The 27,707-nt window shown below is 38.1% G+C and overlaps 1 protein-coding gene across 5 annotated transcripts in view; it reads right to left on the bottom strand.

Annotated features, from left to right (window-relative positions):
* DOCK3 (dedicator of cytokinesis 3) overlaps nt 1-26,040 on the bottom strand; it is a 529,377-nt gene extending 503,337 nt beyond the window's left edge. For all 5 annotated transcript variants that reach the window (XM_043985259.1, XM_043985293.1, XM_043985275.1 and 2 more), the window contains exon 1: nt 25,919-26,040. In XM_043985259.1, the coding sequence (XP_043841194.1) occupies nt 25,919-25,955 (37 nt within the window). In that variant the 5' untranslated portion in view covers nt 25,956-26,040. The remainder of the gene's footprint in view (nt 1-25,918) is intronic.
* Between the last annotated feature and the right edge of the window lie 1,667 nt (nt 26,041-27,707).

Here is a 27,707-nt window from a genome sequence, read left to right as displayed (position 1 = left end):
CATTAATGCGCTGTTGGTGGAACTGTGAACTGGTCTGCCTATGCAGGAAAGCAATTGAAAACTATGCCTGAAAAGATATTAAACTGTGCCTGCCCTTTGACCCAATGATACCTCTTCTATGTCTATTCCTCAAAGAGATCAAAGAAAGGATTGAAAAGGATTCCACGTGTACAAAAATATTTATAGCAGCTCTGCTTGTCATAGCAAAGAATTGGAAACAGAGGGGGTTCCATCAACTGAGGAAAGGCTGAACAAGTTACCATATATGAATGTGATGGAATATCATGGAACTCTAAGAAATAATGACAGGGGAGGTTTCAAATAAACCTGAGGGGACATGTATTAACTACTATATATTGAAGTAAACAGAACCGAAACAGTTCATTCAAAAACAAAAATATTTTTTAAATGATCAACTTTGAAAGACTTGGAAACTAATCAACAGAATAAGCAACCACACCTCCTTAGGACTTATGAGGAATCAGGTTAACCACTTCCTGACGAGAAGAGTAGATTCAGAATACAGATTGAGACATAATTTTTTGACATGGCCATTGTAAGAATCTGTCTTGATTCACTATACATTCATGTAGTAGGGATTTTATTTTTCTTGCTTTCTCAATTATATGAGGGGCAAGGGTGCTGATGGTGGGAAATAGGAGAGAGAGGAGGCAGATGTTCACTTAAAAATTTAATTGAAAAATTTTAATTGAAAAACAAGTGAAGAGACAAGAAAGCAAGATATACTATGACAACAATGTAAAAGAGTAATCACAAAACAATCAAAACTAAATGTTGCAGAAATATAAAGAACAAATGGTCCAAAATAAGAGCAATAAGACACCTTCCCCCTCCCTCCTCTGAAGAGATCAAGAGAAACAGTTGTGGAATGTTACATAAAATGTTACATTTATTTTTTTATTTTTATTTTTTTTTAGTGAGGCAATTGGGGTTAAGTGACTTGCCCAGGGTCACACAGCTAGTAAGTGTGTGTTAAGTGTCTGAGGCCGGATTTGAACTCAGGTACTCCTGACTCCAGGGCCGGTGCTCTATCCACTGCGCCACCTAGCTGCCCCTACATTTATTTTTAATGTATTGGATTGTTTTCCTGAAATGTTTTTTTCTTCTTCCTCCTTTTCATTCTTTTCGAAAAAATATTAATTATGAGGGAAAATCTAGACAATATGAAAAACAAAAGATATCAATGAAAGTCTTTTTAAACCAATTATACAAAACAGGATAATGAAAACCTTAACTAAGAGTAATTCATAAGAAAAAGACCACGATGTTTTAACTAAACACAAATTCAGCATGTGAAGAATGTGATGCAAATGTAATCTTAGACTGCATTGGTATCTAGATCTTAAGCTATGTTTTTCTTATCCTGCCTTTCAGAGCCAAAAAAGACTACTGAATGGCATGATCTCACAGTTCTTTCTAAAGCTGTTGAGTCAGTTTCTAGTTCAAGGTGATCTTAGGTTAGGAGAGATAAAAGTCCCAGTAAACTTTGCACTAAAGACAGACAATATCAGTATTATATGGTTCAGTTCCATGCAGCCTATTTTAAAAGACACATTAGCAAACTGAGTACATCCAAAAGATCACCAGGATGTTAAGTAGGTATAAACCCTGTCTTGTTTGAGTATTCAAATTCCATTCAAACATTCACTCTGGGCATTGATTTGCAATCTGCCCCTACCCTTCCCCTACCTCAACTAGAGATAGAGAAAAAACATACACTTTCAGACTTGGCCAATGTGTAAATTTATTTTGTTTGGGAGGGCATTTATGGAAGCAGGATAGAAAGTTAGGAAGAAAATGGGGCAGTGATGGAGATGAAAATGAAAGAACAAAGAAAGCATCAATAAAATGATTAAAACACAGAAAAGAGCAGAAGTTCAGAAGAGAACAGACAAGCAGGGCAGTTTGGGTACTGAAGTAGCAAATTTAATATACACTTTAAAAATAAACTATAGGTAATAGAAGTTCACAGTTTTATATATAATTCCATTTGCTCTTTGTAAATTGAAATTTCCATGTTTGATGATGTTTATCAAGTTGATAATAAAAAAGAAAAATTAAACTCCTCTTATATATAGATTAGGAAATTACTGAAGACTATATGTAAACACAGACTAAATAAAGAGACCCTCTTGATTTCAGATACAGTAGTGACCACTGCCTAAACTTACATATAGGAATTGTCTGCAGCATCTGCTCACCCAGAAAGTGACCACTGCCAACCAGAAGAATTCCCTTATTTGTAACATTCATGGTGCTGAGCAATTAGGTAACCAGAACTGTACAATGACCACTCACTAAGCACCTAAGCAAATAACTATGAGACTACTTGATTCACTAAGCTGCAAATCTACCTAATGACAGTCTGAAGAAGGGTGAATACCTCAGTTGCTTCTTTCTGGTTTTTTGGGGGGGGGCGGGGCAATGAGGGTTAAGTGACTTGCCCAAGGCCACACAGCTAGTAAGTGTCAAATGTCTGAGGTCGGATTTGAACTCAGGTCCTCCTGAATCCAGGACAGATGCTTTATCCACTGTGCCACCTAGCTGCCCCCCAGTTGCTTCTTTCTGAATGGCACCCGTGATACCTAACTTTCCCTGTACTACACAGTCATTGCTGCTAGAAGTGTGAGCTCTCTCATTTAATCTTTATCACCTTTAATAAAAGGTATTTGGGGTACCATATTGAAGTTGTTATCCCAGTACTCCCATGATTCCAACACACACACACACAAACACCTATGAAGGCAAATTATGCTTATTTGAATTCTCAGTATTCATAATTTCTTACAATGCAATAGTATTCCATATGTCACAATTTGTCCAATAATTCCCTAATCAATGTGTAGTTTCCAGTTCTTTGCTACCACAAAAAGTGTTATGAATATTTTTGATGTCTGTGGGACATTTCTTTCCATCTTTGACTCATTGGGTTATAAGCTAGAAGAAAGATTTCTTGGTCAAAAGTCTAATCACTTTATTTGTAAAACTGCAAATTGCTTTCCAAGAATTGCTGAACCAGCAACAATATTTTCAACATTGATTATTTCCATTTTTGTCATTTTTTTGCCAATTTGGTAGGGGTATTGCTAGCATTCCTATACCTATAACAAATAATATTGGAAGTGGGAGCATTTTTGCTTTACTTCTATATTTATGGGGGGAAACTCCCAGAATTTTTCCATTGCAAATAATGCTAGTTTGGGGGTCTTAGATAAATATGTTTATTCATGTTTAAAATACAGCCTTTCTTTACCTATTTTGGGGACTTTAACATAATTAAGGTTTATAATTTTTCAACATCCGTTGACATAACAACAATAACAATGACTAGCATTTGTATAATACGTAAAGGTTTGCAAAACACTTTTTAAACATTATCTCATTTGAGACTCATAATAATCCTTTGAAATAGGTGCTATTATTATCTTCATTTTACAAAAAAAGAAATTAAGGCTGACAGAGGGTGACTTTTTCAGGGTCACACAGCTAGTAAAAATCAAGCCACATTTGAACTCAGGTCTTTCTAACTTCTGGTCTAGTGTTCTACACACTATGGCACCTACCTGTCATGTGGTTTGTGATATTTTTGGTTTTGAATATGATTGTTTTATTATTACTAATGTTGTTCATCCTTCATTTGTTTTTGCAGGGCAATGTCATCCTTCATTTTTGAAGACCAATGGCATCATGACTTGCACATGAATTGGATTTAAGTGAGGCACAATTGTACAAAGTTGGCAGCCTCATTCCCCCTTCCAGAGTCATCCAAGTCTAGTGGCAGGACAAAAGTCAGGATGACAGGCAATAGCTCAGGATGTAGTAGGTGACCTTGGCATCTTAGATGTCTGACCAACCTCTATGCACTCCACATCTCTTGCTTTATGGCCTTTGGAACAAATTGTTCTCACCTGTCCATTCCCACTGGGTAGAGTCTTCACATGCTTGAAGTAGACATCCCTCTAGCTCATGGGTTTAAAGTTTGTGGGTTACACTCAGCCTGGTTTGGCCCATCTGCTGAGATGGTTTTACTGGGGTGTGACTGCTGTGCAGGCTACAGCTTCTTGGAGGCACAGGTGAGAGCTGGGTAAGAACTGAATACCAAAGGTGGATGAGCAGTCCTGAAAAGGGCTTGGCAAGCCCTCATACCAGAGGTGCTAGGCCTCCCTGAATACCCCATAAAGAGTGAAAAATTGTAAAGCTCTCCTATCTCATGTATTCCAACACTTACTACTTATGTCACTGACAAATAGTGATTTGAAGGTCTGTAGTTCACACCCCTATAATGTCCTTAAAATTCCCTTACCCTGCACCCAACTTCAAGTTCAGGGGGAGAAAATAAATAAAGGAAATAAAAGATAATTGCACTCAGGGATTATTTCCCAAAAAATACTTAGTTAAATTTTTCAGATAAAATTCCAATAGAGATGCAAAATATTTTCCACTCTTATACTAGTTATAGCTTTCATACTTTCTAAACATTAGTTCCTACTGCTACTCAAGTACTTGTGTAAAACAATAACCATTTGCATAAAAATATTGTAAGCATTTTTTTATTTGTCACCTACCTCCTAAAATAATGTTTTTCTTAGTATATAAATGTTGCAATATAGTATATTAAGTCTCTTCTTTTCTATAAATTATAAAAAAGCCTTGAATAAAAATATAAGTTAAATTGGACACTTATATGAATATGAAAAAATAGACACAAATGCCCCTAATTATTAAAATATAAAGTGGACTCCAAAATCTGAGCATGAGCATAACAAAGAAAAATAAGAGCGATTAGAGAGACTTCATATGTTCAAAAAACCTTGGATTTTAAAGAAGAATGTCAGGATAGAACAAAAGAGAAGACTTGTAAATATCTCCATAATCAGGTTTGCTTGTTAGGGCGAAAACATGAAATTATAATTCGAACCCAAATATAGACTTACATAAAATAACCCCAAATGGTTTACATACTGGGTATAATTTCAAATCATCTCAAAGACAACAAACAATCAGAAAAAGATTCAAAATACCAATCATAGGATAGAAAGCACAAAGATTTTTAGTCTACAATATCAAACATCATTAGCTTTCAATAGTCACTCCTTTGAGATACATATTAAATTTGACCAGTTTTTGAGTTTTACTTTTCTACTTAACACACTTAGAGAAAGAAAGCTACAGAACACAGATAAAAGAGCCCCAAATTAACTAAGCTGTTCTAATTAACATTACTGAGGTTTTAGCTTGATGAATCCAATTGTAAAAATCACAGGTCCACACTTCCCATTCTGGTTTGCCCAAGAATAGTGTCTAGCACCCAAGAATGTGCTAGTAAATATGCATAACAAACTGCTCCCAAAAAATAAGAATCTATACATGGGACACTTCTAAGTTTAACCTACATAATTATTATTTTCTCCAACAATTTCTAAAGTATAGACAAACAAAACAATAAATCAAATACTGATTTGCAAAATTTGCTGATTTCTGAAGTGTAAATGTTCACACTGAAAATTTAATAGTCAGCTCTTGGGAGCCAGTTCTAGCTGGCTCCAGCATAACACTGATAGTGCCCACCCTGGGCTCACTCTGGCATTGGCATTGTCAAGTTGGATTCTCAGAGGGTAGTTAACAATTCTATCTTGGTGTGTGTGTGTGAATATGAGTGTGAGTTTGTGTGTGTGTGTATGTACATGTGCGCGTACACATTCATGTGAGAGAGATCGATCATTTAGTACCACTGCTCATCAGCCACCATCCACTGTGCTTCCCATTATTTACCATCCAGCCAAACTTAATTAGCTACTATGAAGGGGGCATTTAGGACTTCTGATTCACAGGACAAGAAGATGGGGGACTAGACATTTTCTCCAATCTTCACAACTACTCAAACCTCTTCAAAAAGGGAATTATAAACAATAAATTCAGCAATTTCAGCTGTCTCCATTCTCTCACAGACCCTTGGGTTTGGAATAGAACTCTGCCCCACTCCTCCCTAAATCATGGAACACCAAAAAGGGAAAAGATGGCTGGGAAGGCAGTTTGGCAGCACTGAGCTCTGACAGTACTTAGCCAGAGAATGGAGGCACAAAGAGAACAGAGACAGGATGTCAATGTGTTTGTGGGTCCTCTAGACCTGAAGCAAATGGGGCTGCCATACAGCCATGGCCAGTTTTATTCTCACAGAAGTCTCTTGGGACAGATATTGAGGGCAAGAAAATATGAATTGTCCAGAATGGGAAGAAGCTGAAACAGCTTTGAAATCCAGTTCTCAGGAAAAGTTCCATCAAAAGTAAAGTAATCAGAAAATAAGAAATAGGGGATTATGAGGAGGAAAACTGAAATTACCAGAGCTATCAGGAGTAAGAGTACTCCTAGACCTTGAACACAAGCAGATAAACCAAATAGGGAATATATTACTAATAGAAGGGAATGAGGCATCAAGTTAAAAAGTCCAGATATTGATGAATAAATAATGCAAGAACCAAAGAGATATTGACAATATCAGTCACTCCCAAAACTGAACATAGGGCACATTTCTGCTTCTGTAATGTATTTACTTGCTACATGTGTGCCTATGTGTGTGTATTTTGTTTATTTTAGCTATCCATATAGAGGGGTATAACGGTTCAATAAATAGAGAGCTAGATTTGGAGTTAGGAAGACTTGAGTTCAAATCCAGTATCAGACACTTACTGGCTATGTATCCCTTGGTAAGTCACTTAACCTTTCCCTCAGTTTCTTCATCTGTAAGATAAGGATAATAAAAGTACTTATATCTCAGGCTTGTTGTGAAGTTAAAATGAAATAACACTTATAAATCACTTTTTAAATCTTAAAAGTGCTATATAAAAGCTTCTTTGTAAAAACTAATAAAAATGTTTAAAAGTCTAATAACAAACAGAAGGCTTTAGTAAATTTAATTATAAAGAGGGCAGAAAATCAAATCAATAAAATTGAAAGCAAACAAGGTGAAATCACAACAAAACTTCCCAAAAATATGAACTCAGCTGCAGAAAAGTCCAACTCTCATTTATAAAAAAACAACACCCTTACAAATTATAGTAGAAAGGTACCTTTTTAATATCATAAAATATGTCTATCTAAAACCAAAAAAAGTATCATATACAATTATATACATTGGAAGCTTTCCTAATAAATGCAGGAGCAAAGCAAGGATGCCCACTCTTTCTACTATTTAATATAGTTCTGGAAATATAGTAATAAAACAAGAGAAAGCAATTAAAGATTAAAAGGCAGAGAAAGAGGAGATAAAGTATTACTATTTGCTGATGACATGGTTTGCTTAGAAAATTCTAGGGAATCAGGAAAGATACAAGAGGACACCTCTGCCCTTTGCAGAAGTAAGGGGGCCATAAGTATGGTATACTGCACAAATTTTCAGATTTTTTGATATATTATTGTTTTGCTTTTTTTCTCTCTTCTTTTTCTTTCTTGCTTTTTAAAAAATATTATTTATTCTGTGGTACAGTCCTCTGGGAGGAAAGGGGATACTGGGGGAAATTGTGGCAATATTAAAAAATTTTAATGGGTTTTTAAAAAATAAAGTGCTTTTTTTGGTTTTTGTATTTTAAAAAGAAGTAGATAAAATGGGGGTGGGGAGGGAGGGAGAAAAAAATTTAAAGCTCACAGCAGAGAACAACTGAAAACTTAGAAGGAAGCACAGAAAAGAAGGAAGACTGGAAATGATGTGTAATATTTGTTACAGTTTTTTAAAAGTAAACAAGTATGAAATGGAAATCCATGATTTTATATTGAATACTCTTTGTTCTTTTTTTATCTTTTTGCATTTAAGTTCAAAATGAATTTTAAAAAGTTTTAAAGAAGTGGAAAAAAATAAAGGGCTATTTACTGAGGTGGCAAAATAAGAGATATTAGTACAAAAATCATCCCCCCCATCAAGAAAAAAAGCCTGGGCCGAACTCTTCCCTTGCACACAAAGAGCATGCACAGCCAAAGCATAAACTCACAGCTCTCACTCCTTGTCTACCTCTATAGAATCTTAACAAACTTCCTCTTAAGTAGGTATGGCCATCTGATTGGTGCTGAGGGTTGACGCCTTTGTAAAGTCCAGGGGCTGACATTCCTTATGTGTCTTGTTTGTCTTCTGTCATCTGCCACTGCCGTTCTGAGGACTCTGATGGCAAGTCTAAATCTTCTGAACTTTCAAAGTTCACAAGGTCAGCCTAGTCAAAGGGTGGGAAGAGACTGAGACTCCTTCCTCCTCCTCTTCCTCCTCCCCTTAAGTAATTCTCTTCTGGAGGCTGGGTTGAAACATGCTTCTCTATGTAGGCTGGCCTTCTATTAGAATATCAGCTTCTAAACTGGCTTAAATTTTTGGTAAATTGTTTCAATAAAGGTGTCTAGGAAATGTTCACAACTAATTTTCACTTTGATTGGTTCCTTAATGGAAATCCAAAGGCATTCTCACCTGATAAAAGGATTCCCTGACCCTAACCAAATTCCTGATTCTAACTGAATAAGATTAACCTTACCGTATATGAAACTACACCCTCTTGTGATTCCTGTCTCTCATAATTTACTCATTCTTTAGTCTCTTACAGTCTTGTTTCTGTTCTGTAGATCACTGGATTTAAAGCCACAAAATAGAAACCCTTACCTCTTAGAGTCCAACTCTCTCATTTTAAAGATAGGAATATTGATATGCAGAAAGTTTAATTAATTTAGTATCGTGATCAAAGTTTAGAGCCAGAAAATAATTTAGAAGTCAGTCATCTACTACAATCGTCTCATTTTACAAAAAAAAAGAAAAAGAAGTTCTAAATAAGTTAAATGAAACTTATCCAAGGTCATAAAGAAGTGAATTACAGAACCAAGATTCTAACCCAACCACCAAACCCCTCAATCTTGAAATTCTCCATGCCATGTCATGGTGATCATGTCTTAGAGCAGAGCTGAGAGTCCAAGGCTCCTGGCTGAAATTCTAGGATTCTCTCCCAACATGCTACTGAAAATGTTCTCTCTGAAACCACTTACGGCTTTCCAGTCGCCAAACCCAATGGTATTTTCTTTTTTTTTTTTCTTTTTTTTTTTTTTGCAGGGCAATGGGGGTTAAGTGACTTGCCCGGGGTCACACAGCTAGTATGTGTCAAGTGTCTGAGGCCAGATTTGAACTCAGGTACTCCTGAATCCAGGGCCAGTGCTTTATCCACTGCGCTACCTTGCTGCCCTCCCAATGGTATTTTCTATGGAAATTCAGCTGGTCAAACTTCTTCAGGGTCTGATCACCCCTACTCAGAGAGTCGCCTCTCCCTTGGCCTCATATCACTGCACTTTCCTGGTTGTTCAATTCAATACACATCTATTAAGTACATTTTATGTTTGGAGCACTTTTGTACTGAGGACAAGCACAAAAACGAAACTGTCCTTACCCTCAAGGAGCATACATTTTAGGGGAATGAGCAGGCATGTAAACGATGTACACAGCTAAGTAAAGTTATATGAATTTGGGATAGTAGGTCATAGTAGCACAAGAGGAATCAGGTTGTAAGAACAACGTCTTCTCTCACACAGACTATGCCAGTTTTGGTTTTGTGTTGTTTCTCCTAAGAGGGGATTAAATCATCTTTGCTATTTGAATGGCTCAGGGAACTGAGGCTTGAACTACTGAGGTTACTTCCTGGTCACCTAAATACAAAAGCCCAGGGCATAAGAGGTAGGAGAAGAACAAACATTTATAAAGCACCCACTTCATGCCAAGCACTTTGCTAAAGTACATTACAAATATTATCTCATCTGACCCTCAAAACAATCCTAAGAGGTAGGTACTATTGTTATACTCATTTTATAGTTGAGGAAATTGAGGCAGGCAGAGGTTAAATGACTTGCCCAGGGTCATGCAACTAGTAGGCATTTGAGGCCAGATTTAAACTCAGGTCTTCCTGACTCCAGGACTAGTACCCTATCTACTGTGCCACTTTGAGCAGCATTTTGAGCTAGAAGCAAAGGCAGAAAAGCTACATCCAACTGAATTAATGCTATATCCGTTCTGAATATATTTTCCATTCTATTAAGTAAGTCTCTTCCTTTAGCTGCTAGGTGATTTATAAACATATAATATAATTTCAATCTTAAACCTGAACTACCCAATCAGCCTCAGTCTCCCCCCCGCAATAGTGGGGGAGGGAAAACCTGGAAAGACCTTTTGTAAAAGGGGGAATCTGAGATGAGTTTTGAAAGAAGACAGGAAAGACTGAATATGATAGGTATGGGGGATAGTCGATGACAAAGCATTCATGGGGGCAGCTAGGTGGCGCAGTGGATAAAGCACCGGCCTTGGATTCAGGAGGACCTGAGTTGAAATCTGACCTCAGACACTTGACAATTACTAGCTTTGTGACCCTGGGCAAGTCACTTAACCCTCACTGCCACACCAAAAAAAGAAAAATGAAAAAAAACATTCATTCAGGAGATGTCATGTTATGTTCAAGGAACATCAAGAGGACCTGTGTTGCTGGACTATAGACTGCATGGAGGGGAGAAAAGTGCAGGAACACTGGAAAGGTAGAAAGGTTCCAGGTTTTTATGTTTGCCATAATTTTATATTTGATCCTGTAGGTATTAGGGAGCCAGTGGAGTTACTGAATAGGGAGGTGACATGGTCAGAGTTGTGCTTTAGGAGGATCAGTTTTACAACTAAATGAAGGATGGACTGGCTGAGGAGAGACTTGAGACAGGAAGACAAGCCAGAAGGGTCCTGCAATAGTCCAGGTATGAGGTAATGATGACCTGGCACAGGGATCGTGTGAAAGGACAGAAGACTATGTATAGGAGACACACCGCGTAGGCAGAAATAACTTGGATATGTGGGGTAAGTGCAGGTGAGGAATTGAGGTTGACCCTGAAGTTAAAAGTTTGGAGCACTGGGAGGATGATAGTGCCCTCAACAGTATTAGAGAAGTTGGTCAGAGGGGACTATGAGAATAGAAAGAGAACGAGTTCAGTTTTGTAAATGCTGAGTTTGAAATTACTATACAATATCCAGTTCAAGATGACCAGTAGTCAGTTTATGGTGTAAAACTAGAATTCAGAAGAGACATTAGAGCTAGCAATTGACAGGTGTTAGACTATGGTTCAGGAGAAATATTGGAGCTGGATATATAAATTTGGGGATCATCTGTATACACACACACACACACACACACACACACACACACACACACACACACAATGTAACCGAGGAGACCACCAAGAAGAGTATAAAAAAGAGGAGACAAAGCCCTGGAAAATAGGATGGGAGACAGTCACCTTTGCTGAATCATTACTTCAACCTTACTATAATACTCCACTTATATTATAGCTCTGCTCCTAACTCTCTAGACATTTCCACCATACCGCAGCATCCTTTTCACCTTGGAAGATGCCTCTGAACCTAAGGTCTTCTTAAGCTGGAAGATCCTTCTACCCTTGAGGTACTTTCTTCCAATTGGTGAATTTTTCCTACAATTTCCATTTTGAGGAAGTGTCCAGGCCAGCAATGCTTACTGTTCTCCTTTCCGAGCCCCACTCCTAATTCTCCAGACTTCTCTACCATGTCCCTGTGTAGGTAGCTTTTCCCCCATTAAAATGTAAATTCATCGCTTCCAGGTACTATGGGAAACAAGACGAAGGACTGGATTCTTTCTCTTATCCCAAAGACCACTCAAACTTCTACAAAACAGAAAATATGAACCAAACATAAAACAACTTCAAAAAAGATAAAGTTAAGGTAAATGGAGGAACATGTTACTGTGTTTATAGCCAAAAAAGAGGGGGGTGGAATCATAACTTGAAAAAATATTGGAGACAGATGGAAGAAAATATAAATCTAACTCCCATAACTTTAAATGTGAGTGGATTAAACAATCCAATAAAATGAAGAAGAGTGACAGATTGGATAAGAAAACACAACCCTACAATCTGTTGCTTATAAGAAACACATAAAACACAAAAACATATACAAAATAAAACCGAAGAGATAGAAAAAATTTACTATGCATCAAGTGAATCCAAAAAACATGAGTTGTAATCATGCTATCTGACAAAGCAAAAACAAACATTCAAAAATAAAAGGGGATAAACAAAAAACTTACATTTTTGCTGAAAGAAACCATAAACAACAAGCCAATATCAGTAATAAACTAACGTAGTCCAAATAACTTAGCATCCAAATTTATAAAGGAAGCAGTATCTGAGCTATAAGAAAACAGACAGTAACACAAAAGTGACAAGAAACTTCAATTTGCCTCTTTCCATTTTGGAGAAATCTAACACAAAGATAAACAAAAGGAAAAATATGCAACTGAGCAAACTTCTGGAAAAACTAAAGCTAAAAACTTAAGGAATCTTCCAAATGAAACAGCAAAAAAAGTACATATTGGATCTTTAACAGAAACTGACTGTGTATTAGGGCACTGTGATATTTCAAACAAATGTAAAAAGGCAGAAATAGTTAATACATCCTTTACAGACCATAGCACAATAAAAGTAATAATCAGTTCAGGGATTGTAAACAAAAGATACAGACACAAATGGAGACTCAACAATGAAATACTAAATAAGTGGGTCAGAGAACAAATCCTACAAACAATGAATAATTATGTAAAAGAAAAAGATAATAAAAGAACATACCCAAATTTCTGGGATGCAGCTAAAGCAGTCATGGGTGAAAGGGATAATATCCTTACAAATAGATGTATATATGTATGAATAGATGGATGGATGGATAGATGCACAAACAAAATGGAAAATGAGGATTAATGTGCTGAATATGCATTTTTCAAAATAGGTCGACAAATAAATCTACAATAAAGACAAAAGAGGTTATAATAAAAATTAGAGGGGGAAATAGATAAGTTAGAAACAAAAAAATGCAGAAATAATAAATAAAACTAAAAGCTGGTTCTTTGAAAAGACTAATAAAATTGATAAACCCTTAGATAATCTAATTAAACAGAAGAGAACAGAAAACCAAATGAATACAATAGTGAATAAGCAAGGTAAAATCAGAAAAAACAGAAGAAATAAAAATAATAATCAGAACATATTACTTATAGTTATATTTTAACAAGAACACAAAAGAGAGTAATACTTTAAAAAATATAAAATATCTAAACTATCAGAAGTCCAGAGAGACAGCTTAATCCAACCTCAGAAAAGGAAACAGAATTAGCTGTAAAGGAACTACTAAGGAAAAAATTCCTGGTCCCAATAAATTCACAAAATAATTGTATCAACTTTTAAAGAATGATTACTACCTATACTTCAAAAATTATTCTGAAAAATGAAAAAAATAAAGTACCCCATCAGAACCCTTTTATGAAACAAATAAAGTCCTAATACCTAAACCAAGGACATATAAAACAGAGAAAGCTATAAGCTAATATCATTAATGAACATTGACTCAAAAATTTAAGCAAAATTCTGTCAAGACTAAATTGATTTTCAAGAAATCATTTTCTGTGACCAAGTGGGATTTATACCTGGGACGCAAGGATGGTTCAACAATAGAAAAAGTAGCAACATAATAGATCAAATTAAAAACCAAAACCACACGATCATCTTCATAGATTCAGAAAAAGCTTTTGACAAAGTACAACACTTTTATGGTAAAACCCTACTAAGTACAGGCATAGAGTGATTTTTTTAATATCATAAAAAATATCTATCTAAAGTCAAAAGCAAGCATCATATGCAATGGGAATACACTAGAACCTTTTCCAATAAATACAAGAGTGAAGCAGGAATGCCCACTTTCCCCACTATTTTTATTTAGTTTTTAACAGAAAGATAAGTAAAGATAAGAAACAACACTATCACTATTTACCAAGAATATGATGGTTTATGTGAAATATCCTAAGAAATCAGCTAATTCATAAGACTAATAATATCATAATAATCATAATTCATAATATAATTCATATAATCGCTTCTTCAAAATTTCAGGCTACAAAATAAATCCTCTCAAAATAATATTTCTACATAATAATAACAAAACACAAGAAGAAATAAGATAAAGGGAAATCTCATGCCAAATAACAGCAAAATTCACAAACTATCTGGGGATCAAATTACCAAAGATATAAAAGACTTGTATAGATTCAATTACAAAATGCCCCTAAAGAAATAAAGAACAACTTAAATAGCTGGAGGAATATTCAGTGTTCATGACTAGGCTGTGCCAATATAATAAAAATGACAATACTACCAAAATTAATTTGTACTTTTAATGCCATATAAATAAAAGAACCTATGGGATAGTTTATAAAATTTGACATAATAAAATTCACTTAGAAAAACAAAAGATCTAGAATAGCAAAGGAAATGATGAAAAGAAGTATAGACAAAAAGGGGATTAGCACTTTTAGACCAAAACCATATTAATAAATCAACAGTCATTAAAACCATCTGGTATTGATAAAAAAAATAGCTCAATGGAACAGATGAGACAAGAGAAAATCAGAAACAGTAGAACTCAACAAATTGGTGTTTGAGAATGGAAAACATAAATTACCTAGGAAAAAATTCTTCATTTGACAAAAACTGCTGAAAAAACTGGAAATTAGTCTGGCAGAAATTAGACTTAGATGAATACTTTTATAACATATTCTACAATATGTTCTAAATAGACATGTGACCTTGATATTAAAGATCATACCATAAGCAATTAGAAGAAAAACAGATCATATGCCTCTTACAGCTAGATGTAGGAGATATATTCTTAACCAAACAAGAAATAGAGGCAATTACAAAAGATAAAACAGATAACTTTTATTTCCTGAAACTGAAAAGCTTCTGCACAAACAAAATTAATTCACCTAAGATAAGAAGGGAAGTAGTCAAATAGGAAAAAAAATCTTTGCACCAAACTTCTCTGATAAGGGTTTGGTATCTAAGACATATAAAAATTAATAAATATATATATGTATGTAGATGGAGGTATGTACATGTGTGTATAGAAAGAAAGAGCATAACTATTCTCCAATGGATAAGTGGTCAAAGGATAAGAACAAACAGTTCTCAATAGAAAAATTGCAAAATATCTATAACCACAGAAAAGAATGTTTCAAATAAACTAATAATAAGAAAAATGCAAATCAAAATAATCCTGAGATTTTACCCCACTCCCTGCAAATTGGTGAAAAATGTCAAAACATGGCAATAGTGGAATAACAGGCACTCTGTTAGTAGAGTTAAGAAATGGAACATCCATTTTGGAAAGCAACTTGGAATTATGCAAAAAAAAAAAAAATTGACTAAAATGTTCACACTTGTTGAGCCAGAGACTTTGTCATTGGGCTGATACCACAAGGAAGCCATTTGTATAAAGAAAATCCCCATATTACTCCAAAATATTTATAGCAGCACATTTTGTAATAGCTAAGAAATGGAAACAAAGTAGATACCTGTGCACTGGGGAATGACTAAAAAATTGTGGTACATGAATGTAATGAAATATTACTATGCTATAAGAAATTATATATGTGATGACTACAAAGAAGCATGGCAGGATCTATGCTAACTCTTGCAGAATGGAGTAAGCAAAGCCAAAAAAAACCACACCAATCTACACAATAACTGTTGTTGTTCAGTCACTTTTCAGTAGTATCCAATTCACTGAGGTTTTCAGTGGTATCCATTTGGTGTTTTCTTGGCAGAGATAGAAGAGTGATTTGCCATTTCTTTGTCCCGCTCATTTTACAGATGAGAAAACTGAGGTAAACAAGGTTAAGTGATTTTCCCAGGGTCACACAGCTAGTAAATGCTGAGGACAGATATGAATTCAGGTCTTCCTGATTCTAGGCCCAGCACTTTATCCACTCCACCATCTAGCTGCCTCTATACAATAACTACAATAATATAAATGGAAAAAACAACTACACACCCCCAAATCAAAAGTGAATGTAACAAAATTATAAAGATCAAGCAGGACTCAAATGAAGAGAGGTGAGAGGACAGCCCCAACCCACTCCATCGTGGAGGCAGGAAGTACACAGGCATAATATATTGCACATGTTTTCAGACTTTTTCAATGTATTGATCAGTTGTGCTGATTTTTACCCTTCTAAAAAACACTATTTGTTATGTGGGATGGCTCTATTGGAAGTTGGAAGGGGAGGAATATTTGGGATAACTCTGAAGATGATGTAAGAAACAAGACATAAATGAAAATTTATTTTTAAGAAGAATGTAACTTTATTGAAGGTAGGGTTTGTTTTTCTGTTTTTTAATTTACTATTTTTTATTTTCCCCCACTACATGTTCTGTCTTTTCTTTTTTGCTTGTATTTGTACTCTCCGTGCTTTAGCACAATGTCAGACATACAATAAATACTTGATAAATGTTCTATCATTATTTATAAAGGATAGTCAAATAGGCAAGAGAGAAAACTAGGAAAGAACAGTCACAAAAGCCAAGAAAGGATAAAGTATCCAAGAAAGTGACATGAAAAAAAAAAGTCATGGAGGATAAAGATTGAGAAAAGGCCACTGTATTTGAAGTTGAGATTACTAGTAACTTTAGAGATTAATACAGCATAGATTTAGCACTTTATAGGACTTCAGAGGTCCTCTAATACAATGTCTTTATTTTACAGACATGGAAACTGAATCCCAGAGCGTTTAGCATCTTGTCTAAGATCACCTGAGTAGTAAGGAGGAAGACATTTTCTTTTTTCTCTCTCTCTTTGCCTATGGTTATGTCTTTTATTCCTTTCTCTTGTATTATTGTTTTTTTCTTAATAGTATTTTATTTTTCCAATTACATGTAAAGATAGTTTCCAGCATTCATTTTTGTGAGATTTTGAGTTCCAAATTTTTCTCCCTCCCTCCCCAAGACAGCAAGCAATCTGATATAGATTATACATGTGGCAATCATGCTAAACATATTTCCATTTTAGTCATGTTGTGAAAGAAGAATCAGAACAAAAAGGAAAAACCTCAAGAAAGAAAAAACAAAAATCATCAAAAAAAAATGAAAATGCTTCAATCTGCTTTCAGACTCTATAGTTCTTTTTCTGGATGTAGAGAGCATTTTCCATCATGATGAGTCTTTTGGAATTGTCTTGGATCATTGTATTGCTAAGAAGAGCTAAGTCTATTGCAGTTGATCATTGCACAATGTTGCTGTTATTGTGTACAATGTTCTGTTGGTTCTGCTCACTTCGCTCAGCATCAATTCATATAAGTCTTTCCAGGTTTTTCTGAAATCTACCTGTGGCAAAGCATTTTCAATATAATTGTAGATTTGAAAGCTAGATTGGAAGGAATCTCAAAAATTGTGAAATGGGATCCATACATAGAGATAATTCTTTCTAAAAGCATGGTAGTGACAGGGAAAAAAGATACAGGATGGAAGTTTAAGGGGATGGCAAGATTAAGTAAAGTTTTGTTTTGTTCTGTTTTTTTTTTTAATGTGAGAAACCTAATTTTGTAATTACAGGGAAAGGAGTCAACTGATAGGGAAATGATGTCGAAAAGAGGAAAGATCCTGGAAACACAGTAAAGGAGAAACAGGTAACAAGCAGAAAAGTTGACCTTAGCAAGAAGACCAGCTCTTCCTCAGAGATTAGAATAAAGGAAGAAAGAATAAGTAAAGACATAGAGGGGTTGGGTTATGAAGGGAAGATGAGAGAGCTACTTACTTCTTTTCTTCTTTCTAACCTTGATACAAAGAAAAGCATCTGAATAATTAGAAATTTCCCAATAATAAAACAAGCTGCTTATAGAGGAGATGGGTCACCCTTCACCAGTGGTCCTTAAGCAAGAGAGTTGGTGATACCCTGTCAGGTATCTTTTAAATGGATCCTTGGCAGTCAAACTAAATAAACAGCCTCTGATATTCTTTCTGACTCGAGATTTTGCAATTATTTACCTAATGAAATTTAAATGTGACAAAAAAATCCCTCCCCCTGCCCACACTTCTGTACTCTGGTAACAAACAAAACAATCTCAATTCCTCTTCCACAATAATGCCTTTCAAACATTTGAATACAGCTATTATCCTGAAGTTTCCTCTCCTCTCCCCATCTTTATGATCTTGAGGTCATTTGGTCAATATCCATATGTCAAGGGTGCTTCACCATAACAGGTGCCTTTCTCTGGATGCTCTCCTGTTTATCAAAGTCCATCCTGAAACAATACTCCAGATATGGTCTGACCAGGCAGAGTATATCAAGGTCATTATTACATTCAGTTTTTTGGCTACCATACCACACTAATGACTCATATTGAGTTTGCTGTTTAATAAATCTGTTAATATATTCCAATTTATCCTGTTTGTATGAAGTGTTTGTATTGTGTAATTTAAGATTCTAAATGTGGATTCTAATCCGTTCCCCCAGTTTTGGGGGAAACTGACTAAAATCACTGATAAAACGAGTTTAGGTTTTTAAGGGTTTATTGAAAAACAGAAAGAAAAAGATTGGGAACAGAATTCCAACAGCCTGGCATTCCTATATTTCCTCAAATTTCCTGTGAAGTCCTCTGCTGCCACCACCACCATCAAGTCAGGAACCCAAAAAAGAGCAAGAGCTCTCCGCACAGGCCTTCTTTCCTCCTTCCTGTCTCCTCCCAGAAAATAGGAGGCTCCTCAATTTGATTGGCTGGTAGCCTTGATAGACAGCACCCATGAGCAAACACCACTTCCTGACGCCAAGGAAAAGCCAAAGGCCTTGCCCTCTGAGGCATTTTCCTCATGGCGGAGCTTTCCCACAGCAAGTCTCCAGTAGGTGGTATCATTCCCATCATTACAGTATGTTGTCTCCTCCCTTAAAGGGTGAGGTCCTTGGGAGCAGGAGCTGTTTTTTGCCTTTGTATAATCAGCACTTAGCACTATACCTAGCACATTATAGGCATTAATAAATGTTTGTTGATTTGACATAATTTGACACTAACACTCTCAAGTCTTTTTTAATCTACCTGATTTCCAGCCATGCTTCCCACAGCTTATATTTATGAAGTTAATTTTTTGGAATCTTAAAGAAAGAGTTTGCATCTTTCTTATTGGATTTATAGTTCTAGTCAGATGAAATCTTTTTGGATCTTCTAGTTTTGTGTCACCTGGAAATTTGTTAAGTATTTCATCTCTGCCGCCTGGTTTCCCTAAATTCCTTCAGATCTCAGCTAAAGTTTCTCCTTCTGTAAAAAGCCTTTCCCAGTATTCCTTCATTTTAGAGACTTCCTCCTGAGACTACCCCAATTATCCCCAAGTAGATATAAATACAGTGGTAGTTATAGATACAGGTATAACTCTTTTTTTTACATAGCTCTTTCCATGCTGTCAACCCATTTAGACTTTGAGAGTGGAGACTGTTTTTTGCCTTTCTCTGTATTTCTAGCACTTAGCACAGTGTGTGGCACATAGTAGGCAATTAATAAATGCTTGCTGTCACTGACTGACTGACCTATACTTTCATCTAAGTCATGGATATAATTTTTCAATGGCACAGGGCAAATGACAGATCCCTGGGGCATTCCACTAGACACTTTCCAAATTGACACTGAGCCATTAACAGCTTCATCATCACTAAACTCTCCACTGACAGCTCACCCTCAGACCTACTCTGTCACCACACTGATTTGCTCCACCTCCTTTATGTTAATTGGTCCACCTCCACCCTGGCTGCCAAGCCCACCATAAAAGTAGCCTCCTATCCCTACCCTTCAGCACTTTCCATCACTCCTCTATGTTTTGTCTCTGACTATTCAAATTGAAAGGAAGGAACACCTTGTTTTCTTCTTTCTGCATGTCCAGTATTTAGCACAGTGCCTAACACAGAGTAAGAACTTAATAATTTTTTTTCTATCTAGTCATTTTCTTTGTAATTTTTAGGTATTAATTCCCAATTGAATCTCTTGGTTTGGACATCTAAAAAATTCGTTGGTTTCTATTGTCTCAGTCCCTTTAGAAAGCCTCAATTTATAATCTGAAGAAGTAAAAAACACTTGACTCAACAATAATGGCAGCTACGTATAATACTTAATTAGAGAAGTTGTTATTTTTTCCACTCCATTTGCTAATAATAACATTTATTAGAAAGTGCAGGTTTTAAGTCTTCCATTATTTCCTTTTCAAAATTACCAGAGATGTTTTCCCCTGGAATAATTTTAATAAATACCGGTTCACTGTCTGGCCAGTGCAGCTCTTAAGATCCACAGATGTATAAATTCAGTGCCAGAAGAATTAGGCACACAATGCTTCAGGCTTCAAGAGTTTAGTTCCACTATCCATTTACTCTTCCTTTTAACTATTTTTTTCTCAAGCAGGAAAACTGCTTAAATTTTTGTAAGAGAAATTGAATCTCTTTTTCAGACCATACCTTTTAAAATAAGAAAAATAATGAAAGCTATGTCAGAGGGAAAATAAATGAACAGAATCAAGTAATCCCAGAAAGTTCTTCCTATTTGGTAACTAAGCAGGGCTTAGTTGCTAGCTCTGGAGTGCCCCATTTTACTCAATGTTCTAGGCAAAATAGATCATAGGATCTAGAACTAGAGGAACTTCAGAAGCCATCTACCCTAATTCACTCATTTTACAGATGGGGAAACTGAGGGCCAGGGAGACTCAATGACTTTCCCATGGTCACACTGGTAGTAAGTGTCAAAGGCATGATTTGAATCTAGATCTTCTAAATCTAGTGCCACTGTTCCTTCTACTGTACCACACTATTTACCTGGGACCATGCAGTGTGATTTTGAGGGAGGGAAGAGGAAAGGCACCAGTTTCTAGAGGATCAGGAAATGCCTGATAGGGAAGATGGTACTGGCCCTTTCCCCAGGTTTAATCTTTGGGAGGTAATACTGGAAAGAAATTAGGGATTCTAGAAGAAATAGGTAAGATGGCAATACATTCCAGGTTCAAGGAACAGCCATTAAAAAGATGGTAGGAGGTATATTATAGTGCCATATATAATAAACTTCAAGAAGGTCAGACTGCCTGGAGAGTGTGCATGGAGGAGATTAACAAGCAATGAGATTAGAAAAGATGGGGGGCAGCTAGGTGGTGCAGTGGATAAAGCAATGGCCTTGGATTCAGGAAGACCTGAGTTCAAATCCAGTCTCAGACACTTGACATTTACTAGCTGTGTGACCCTGGGCAAGTCACTTAACCCTCATTGCCCTGCCCCCCCCCAAAAAGAAGAGAAAAGATGGATGGAGTTAGGTGGCAAAGGGTCCTGAATGCCAAACATAAGAGTTTATATTTAATTCTGGAGGTAATAGGGAGACACTGGAGTTTATTGACTACTAAGCAAGGAAATTAAGGGAGTCAAAAGACCATGGAAGGTCATTTTCAGTAACAAAAAAACTGAACCTCTAAATCAACAACATTTTTGTGGAAAAAAATATTTTGTTAAGCTAAAAATACAAAGTTAGTGAACTGTTATTATTTCGGCCATACTAGACTGATAGGTTTAAAGGGAAATCATGGAAGGAAACATGTGTTTTACAGAAATAGATGAGTTTTCTCACCTAATCTGCTTAGAACCAGAGCCTTCTTACAAGATATAAAATAGAAAGTGGGAGGAAGGGGGGCTTTCTAGGCATATAGGGCAGCAAGGACAAAAGTAAGACCTAAAAATAGATAAGAGGATATCAGTAGCTGGTTTATGACTACAATTTACATTGAACAAGCCCTTCAGAACGTAGACATACTTAATCCAAGGGGGGAGGGGATAAATTGGCCAAATGTGAAATTGGACATTGTATATTCTCAAGAGAGAAGTTGAAGAAGATAGTCAATTGCTGAAAAATTAGCAAGGATTCACACATGCTGAGATACATAAACATTTTCCCTGTTTGTGGTAGAAGGACCCAGGCAGGGTCACATAGCAAGAGCAACAGATAACAAAAATGCAGCTGGTATGTAACCCTGCAATGCCATGATCCCATTAAATCAATCTGGATAAAATTCACATAAGAGGAACAAGTATGATGGGTTTCTATCTGCATCATTAGAAGAAATACCCTCATTGATGAGACCATAGACACATCCTCCATAGAATTGTCAAAATAATCTTCCTAAGATTTAGGTCTCACCCCCATGCTCAACAATCACCAGTGGTTCCCTATCGCCTTTAAAATAAAATACAAAATCCACAGCTTGACTTTTAAAGCCCTTCACATTTTGCAATATGGCTCCAGCCTACCTTTCCAGATCTATTTCACATTCCTCCATATACTCTACATTCCAGCCAAATTTGCCTGTTCCCTGAATTCCACACATTAAACCTCTTGCTTTTGTACCTTTGTACAATCTATACCAAATGCTTGGTCTTCAGGCTCAACTCATCTTTGCCTCATTGAACCCTTATTTTCTTTCAGGGTTCAATTTGGGTACTATTTCTACTATTATGGTACTATTCCTACAGGAAGTCTTTCATGATTGCTTTAGTTTCTTCACATTACTCATTATTTACTTATCTGTATAACTTCTATTTTCCTCACCAATGAAATGTAAGTTTCTTGAGGGTAAGAACTGTTTTTCATATTGTCCTTATATCCCTAGCCCCCAATAGATTACCTTGCACATAACAGATATTTAATAAACTCTTGATGTTATTTCCATGAGAAAAATCTCCTTTAAGTTCCAGTCAACTAGAAAATGAATCTTTGGGAAATAAGCCATTTGTTAAGTCAGTGAATGACTAAATTAGGATAGGGTATAGGGGAAAAGAAAAGGGCAGAGGAAAGAAAGGTTTCTGGAAGAAAACAGTGAGAATAACACTTACTTGGCAAAAAGAGTACTTAGATTAAGAGAATTCCCCTCCCCTCCCCCCCCCCAGAGAACAGGACCCCTTTGAGTCTGGTGGCATGCATCCTAGACCCCTTTGGCAATCTGGTGAGGCCTGTGGGTCTCTTCTCAAAATAATGTTTTTAAATACTTGAAGGAAGGGCTATATTTCAACTTGAGAAGAGTAGATATAAAAATATGTAACTTATTTTCTCATCCAACTTCAGGAGACCCCCTGAAATCTATCCACAGATTTCAGGTTCCATGGACCCCCAGATTAAAAATCCAGACCACAGAGAATATCTTCAAAGTAACCATTTCATTTATTTAATAGACATTTCAGCAACACACATTGTGTGGTCAGCATTTTGCAACTCCAATCTAAAGAAGCAGCGGTTTTCCAATTTCAGAATAATAAATAAACATCAATAACCTTATCCTACCTTCTAGACAGTCTCAGATATTGAAATGCTTTAAGACATGTAGTGCACCTGGTTAGAAAGCTTCTAAATAGCTTTACATAACATTATGTTCTGTTCATGTACAAGAGTATCTTTACACAAGCAGTAGAAGTGCCAGTGCAAGAAAAGGAGTATGATCTACTCCCTTAAGCATTAAAGATTGGTGGTTAATTACTTGAAACACAGTAAAATGAGAAAAGTAGTTTCAAGAGCAAGTTTTAGAGCTGATAAACAATCAACTCTTTTGTTTCACAAAAAATGTCTACTTTGTATGCAGGGAGATGCTTCAAGGCAAAGGGTAAAGCCTAGAGCTGAATCTTGGCCCTGTGTTTCTTCCTCCAGAGTTCCCCAATGCCTTCTTAGCTCTAAGAGTGGAGCAAAGGTCCCATTCTAGCTCCAGATGCATTTTCCCTTATTTTAATCCCATTCCTGGTTGGAACTATGTTAAGATATATTGCATACCAAAAAACTTCCTGAAGTTGCCATTTTAAATAAAAGTAAGTGTCCTGTTAAAAACATGGGTTTTCCTATCAGTATAAGAACATTTCCAATTCTCAAAATGAAATAAAAATTAGTATTAGCATGGCACTTGGCCATAATGGAAATTTACAAAATGATATCACAATATACCTCCTTATTATAAATTTCCAAAATATTTGCTTTACCATTGTCAACTTCATGTTTTCTAAGCTAATTTTAACTGCATCTTAACTTAAGCAAAAAAAAAAAATTAAATCAGGCTGCAAAAAGGTGATACACACATATATACATATATCTATATAAATTTGTGGAAATATGGCATGAAAGACATTTTAAACAGATTTTTCATCTATAATAGAAGCACCAAAAATAAGATTGTAGCCTCAATATGTTAATATGCCTCCAACAGAAAAGCTGACAGGTAATATATATGACAAATTTACAAGAATGCAATATCATATTCTTCTCTATAACTGACATGAAATAACACTACCTTTCTCATAACAAGAACAAATTTTAACACTCTATAATTTTAAAAAATAGTATTTGTGCTTTTAGCCTAAAGCAATGTTGAAAGAATTCTTTAGCTTTCGAATTTAACCTTAACTATTAATAATGATGACTGTAGAATAAATGAAGCCCATAATCTTAATTGTTTCTTATTTGTACCCTTTAAAGAGGTCTAAATATTGTAAAATTACTTGTTTCATTTAACACAATTCGACATTGCCACATTCTTCAAAAAGACCTTTTAAATATTTACATTTCTCTAGGAGGAAATGAATGAAAAGAAATTGGCAAATATTTGCAATTTTTGTATACAGCCAACTGTCAGCACAATAATCCTTTATTTTCATATCTAAAATCCAAAATAAACAAGATCGCTAGTTGAGGAATCTATAAAACTCAAGAAGAGAAAATATTGAGGCTAACTCTAAGAACCATATTATTGAAGAGTTTGATTTTTCTTCTGACAAAATTCCGATGGCAAGCTTCATCAAAAGTGCTCCAAGCGAATTTTTCAGCAGTCACTGCATGAACGGCTAGTACTCTGCCCATCAAGAGAATGCAGCTTAATTTAAAAAGCCTCACTAACTTTAAAAATGGTCATCGTACAAAAACCACATTTCATTGTGTACTGTCTAATGTTTCTTGCTGTTCCTGGAAACAAGCACCTGCTCTTAGTCAGCACCGCATCACTTGCGCCCCCTAAAGTCCCATTTCTCTGATTCACAAAGTCCCGTTCATCAAGATGATCAGAGGGAAGATTAAAATGGGGGGAAGAAAAAGAAGAAAAAAATTGCACTGATTAATAGATTAAACCGGTGAGACGGTGTGATTATGTTTCCCGATGGGACGCTTGGAAACCCCGGCTTCCCTACCGAAAGCAATAGTTGAAATGGATTTCTGAAATCCCGGTGGACTGAAAATGCCAAGAGCCACCACCCCAGCAGACGATTTTCCGCCACACAGACCGCACCATGCCTGGAATAAAACGCAGCCAGCGGCCGGTCCATCTCCCCCCCCCCCCCTTTCTAACTAGAGGGCCGCAGCTGCCCCGCGACCTGAGCCAGAATCCAAAAAAGGGGTGGGGGAAACCTATGGAAGTGGAGGAGGAAAGTGGGGGGGGGGGAAGAGAAGAGAAGAAGCGTCAGGGCTGTGGCGGCTGAAGAACCGAACCAGGGGGCTGCAGATGTGACAGACGCAAACATCGTGGTACCAACACATGACAGGACTCCGAGATGCTGAGGCTGCTGAGGCTGAGGCTGCTGCCATCAGCTACATATGTACGAGTGCAATCCTTGTTTCTTCCCCTTCCCAAGCACCGGGGAACCATGCAACGCGCCCCCAAACACACACACACACACACACACACACACGACACCCCCTCTCCACCCCCGCTCACAATACTCCCGTCCTCCCGCTCTCCCCCGCACACTCCTCGGCCCCTCCCCCTCACTCCTCCCAGCTGGAGGTGGGGAGGGGTCACTCCCCCTGACCCCCCTCCCCCAGCGCCGGGTGGGTGGGGGAAGAGGGGGTCACCCCTGCCCCCCCCCGATCCCGAGGAAGGGGAGGAGGGATCAACCCCCCCCCCCCTTGATTCCCCCTTCCAGTCCCGGGGAGAGGGGAGGAGGGGTCACTCGCGCTGACCGCCTCCCCCCCCCCGGCAGGAGCCCGCTCAGGGGACAAGGGGTGGAGGAGGGGTCCGCACCTACCTACGCCGTATTTTTCCTCCTCGGTGGGGGTCCACATGGCCAGGCCGAAGGAGACGCTTCCCCTGCGGGCTCAGCGCCGATCAACAGTTTCCCTGGGCGCGGGGGCGGCTGCCGGGGCCGGGGCTGCCGCCGCTGATGCTACTGCTGCTGCTGCTGCTGCCGCTACCGCGGCTCCGGGGGCGGCTGGCAGCCCGGCTGGCTCCGGGCTGGGTTCCGGGCTTCTGCGCCCCGGCGGCGGCGGTGGCGCACTCGGAGCCCGCCGGGGGCGGCGAGCGGGCTGGCGGTCAGCGACTCATGCCGGACAGAAGCCGAGGCCGGGCGGGATGGGGCGGGATGAGGTGCGGGTGGAAAGCACCTCCGCGGGCTCCGGAGGGAGGGGTCTCCCGGCCCACCCACCCCCCCCCGGGCTCTCTCCCCCTCCCTCAAAAGCAGCTCCGCAGCTCCGCAGCTCTGGGTCCGCGCAGGCGAAGGACTCGCTCCCTCCTGGCAGGCAGCGGCTGCTGCTGCTGCTCCCGCTCTCGCTCTCGCTCCCGCTCCTCCTTCTTCTCTCTCCTCTCTCCTCTGCTCTCCCCTCCTAGCGCCGCGGCTCCCTCGCTCGCCAGGATCCTGCGCATGCGCTCCTCTACCCCTCGCGCGGGGTCTCGCGCACCCGGGCTCCTGCCACCGAGACCCAGCACGCGACCCGCGGCCTGACACCTCCGCCTCCCGGCTCCCTTTTCCCTCCCCTCTCAGCGCTACCCCTTCTGCCTCCACTCCAGTGGGAACTGAGGGACATCCGCAAGACGCGACTGGCCCGCGGAGGCCCGAGAGCAGCGCTGGTGCCCGCGGGGGTCGTTCCAGGGCAATTGTCACTCTCCGCTCCCCGCCCCCTCTGGCCCGGTCCCGCAGACCCACACCCCTTCTTTGCACCTTCCGCTGTCACATTGGCCACCTGTGTGCAGTATTTGGGATAGGGATCTGAGCCAATAACATTTCCACAGCCCCTGGTCATAAGGATGTTAGAACTTGGCAGGTGCCTTAGTACACCAATCATAGACTATTAAAGCTGGGAAGGTCATTAGAACATAGACTAGCAGAGCTGAGAGGGACTTTAGGACATAGAACGTAGAATGTCAGTCAGAACTAGAAGGGCCTCAGTTATTACCTAGTCCCTTATTTTATAGATGGAGAAAATGAAGCCAAGGTCAAAACATCACGCAAGGCTTTCATTATGAATCTTTGCCCCACCCCAGCCCCTCAACTCTCCAAACCCTGTGGCCTCGGAAGCTGAAATTCAGAAGGGAAATTAATAACTAGGAAATTTGGGAGAAGGGAGAGAGAGACAGAGTTTCTAGTAATCAACTGACTTCAGAATGGCAGGTCTGGAAGACACCTTAGAGATCACCTAGTCCCTAGCTTTTTAAATTGTGGGTCGCGATCCCATATGGGGTCTCGTAACTAAATGTGAGGGTCATCAAAATAATCGGCAACAATAAAAAGTATTGTATACCTATTTTATATAGCTATATTCCCAGGGTCGCATAAAAATTTCTCCAGCGAAAAGGAGTCGAGAGTGGAAAAAGTTTAAGAAGATTTGACCTAGTTCAACCCCTTCATTTTATGGAAGGAGAAACTGAGGTACAGAAAGGGGAATTTATTTGCCTGCATTCACATGGAAATCAAAAGGAGAGCAGGAGCTTGATTCCAGGTCTTCTGAATAATAGTCCAGTGCTCTATCTATTTCACCAAGAAGGGGGAGAGGGATGGCCAAAAAGGAGAGACTAAAGAAAAACGCACTCGGCAATGTTGG

Source organism: Dromiciops gliroides, chromosome 1 (genome assembly GCF_019393635.1).
Source record: "Dromiciops gliroides isolate mDroGli1 chromosome 1, mDroGli1.pri, whole genome shotgun sequence".
NCBI lineage: Eukaryota > Metazoa > Chordata > Mammalia > Microbiotheria > Microbiotheriidae > Dromiciops > Dromiciops gliroides.
Note: the sequence above shows the minus strand (reverse complement) of the source record. Positions and strands in the feature narration are given on the sequence as shown.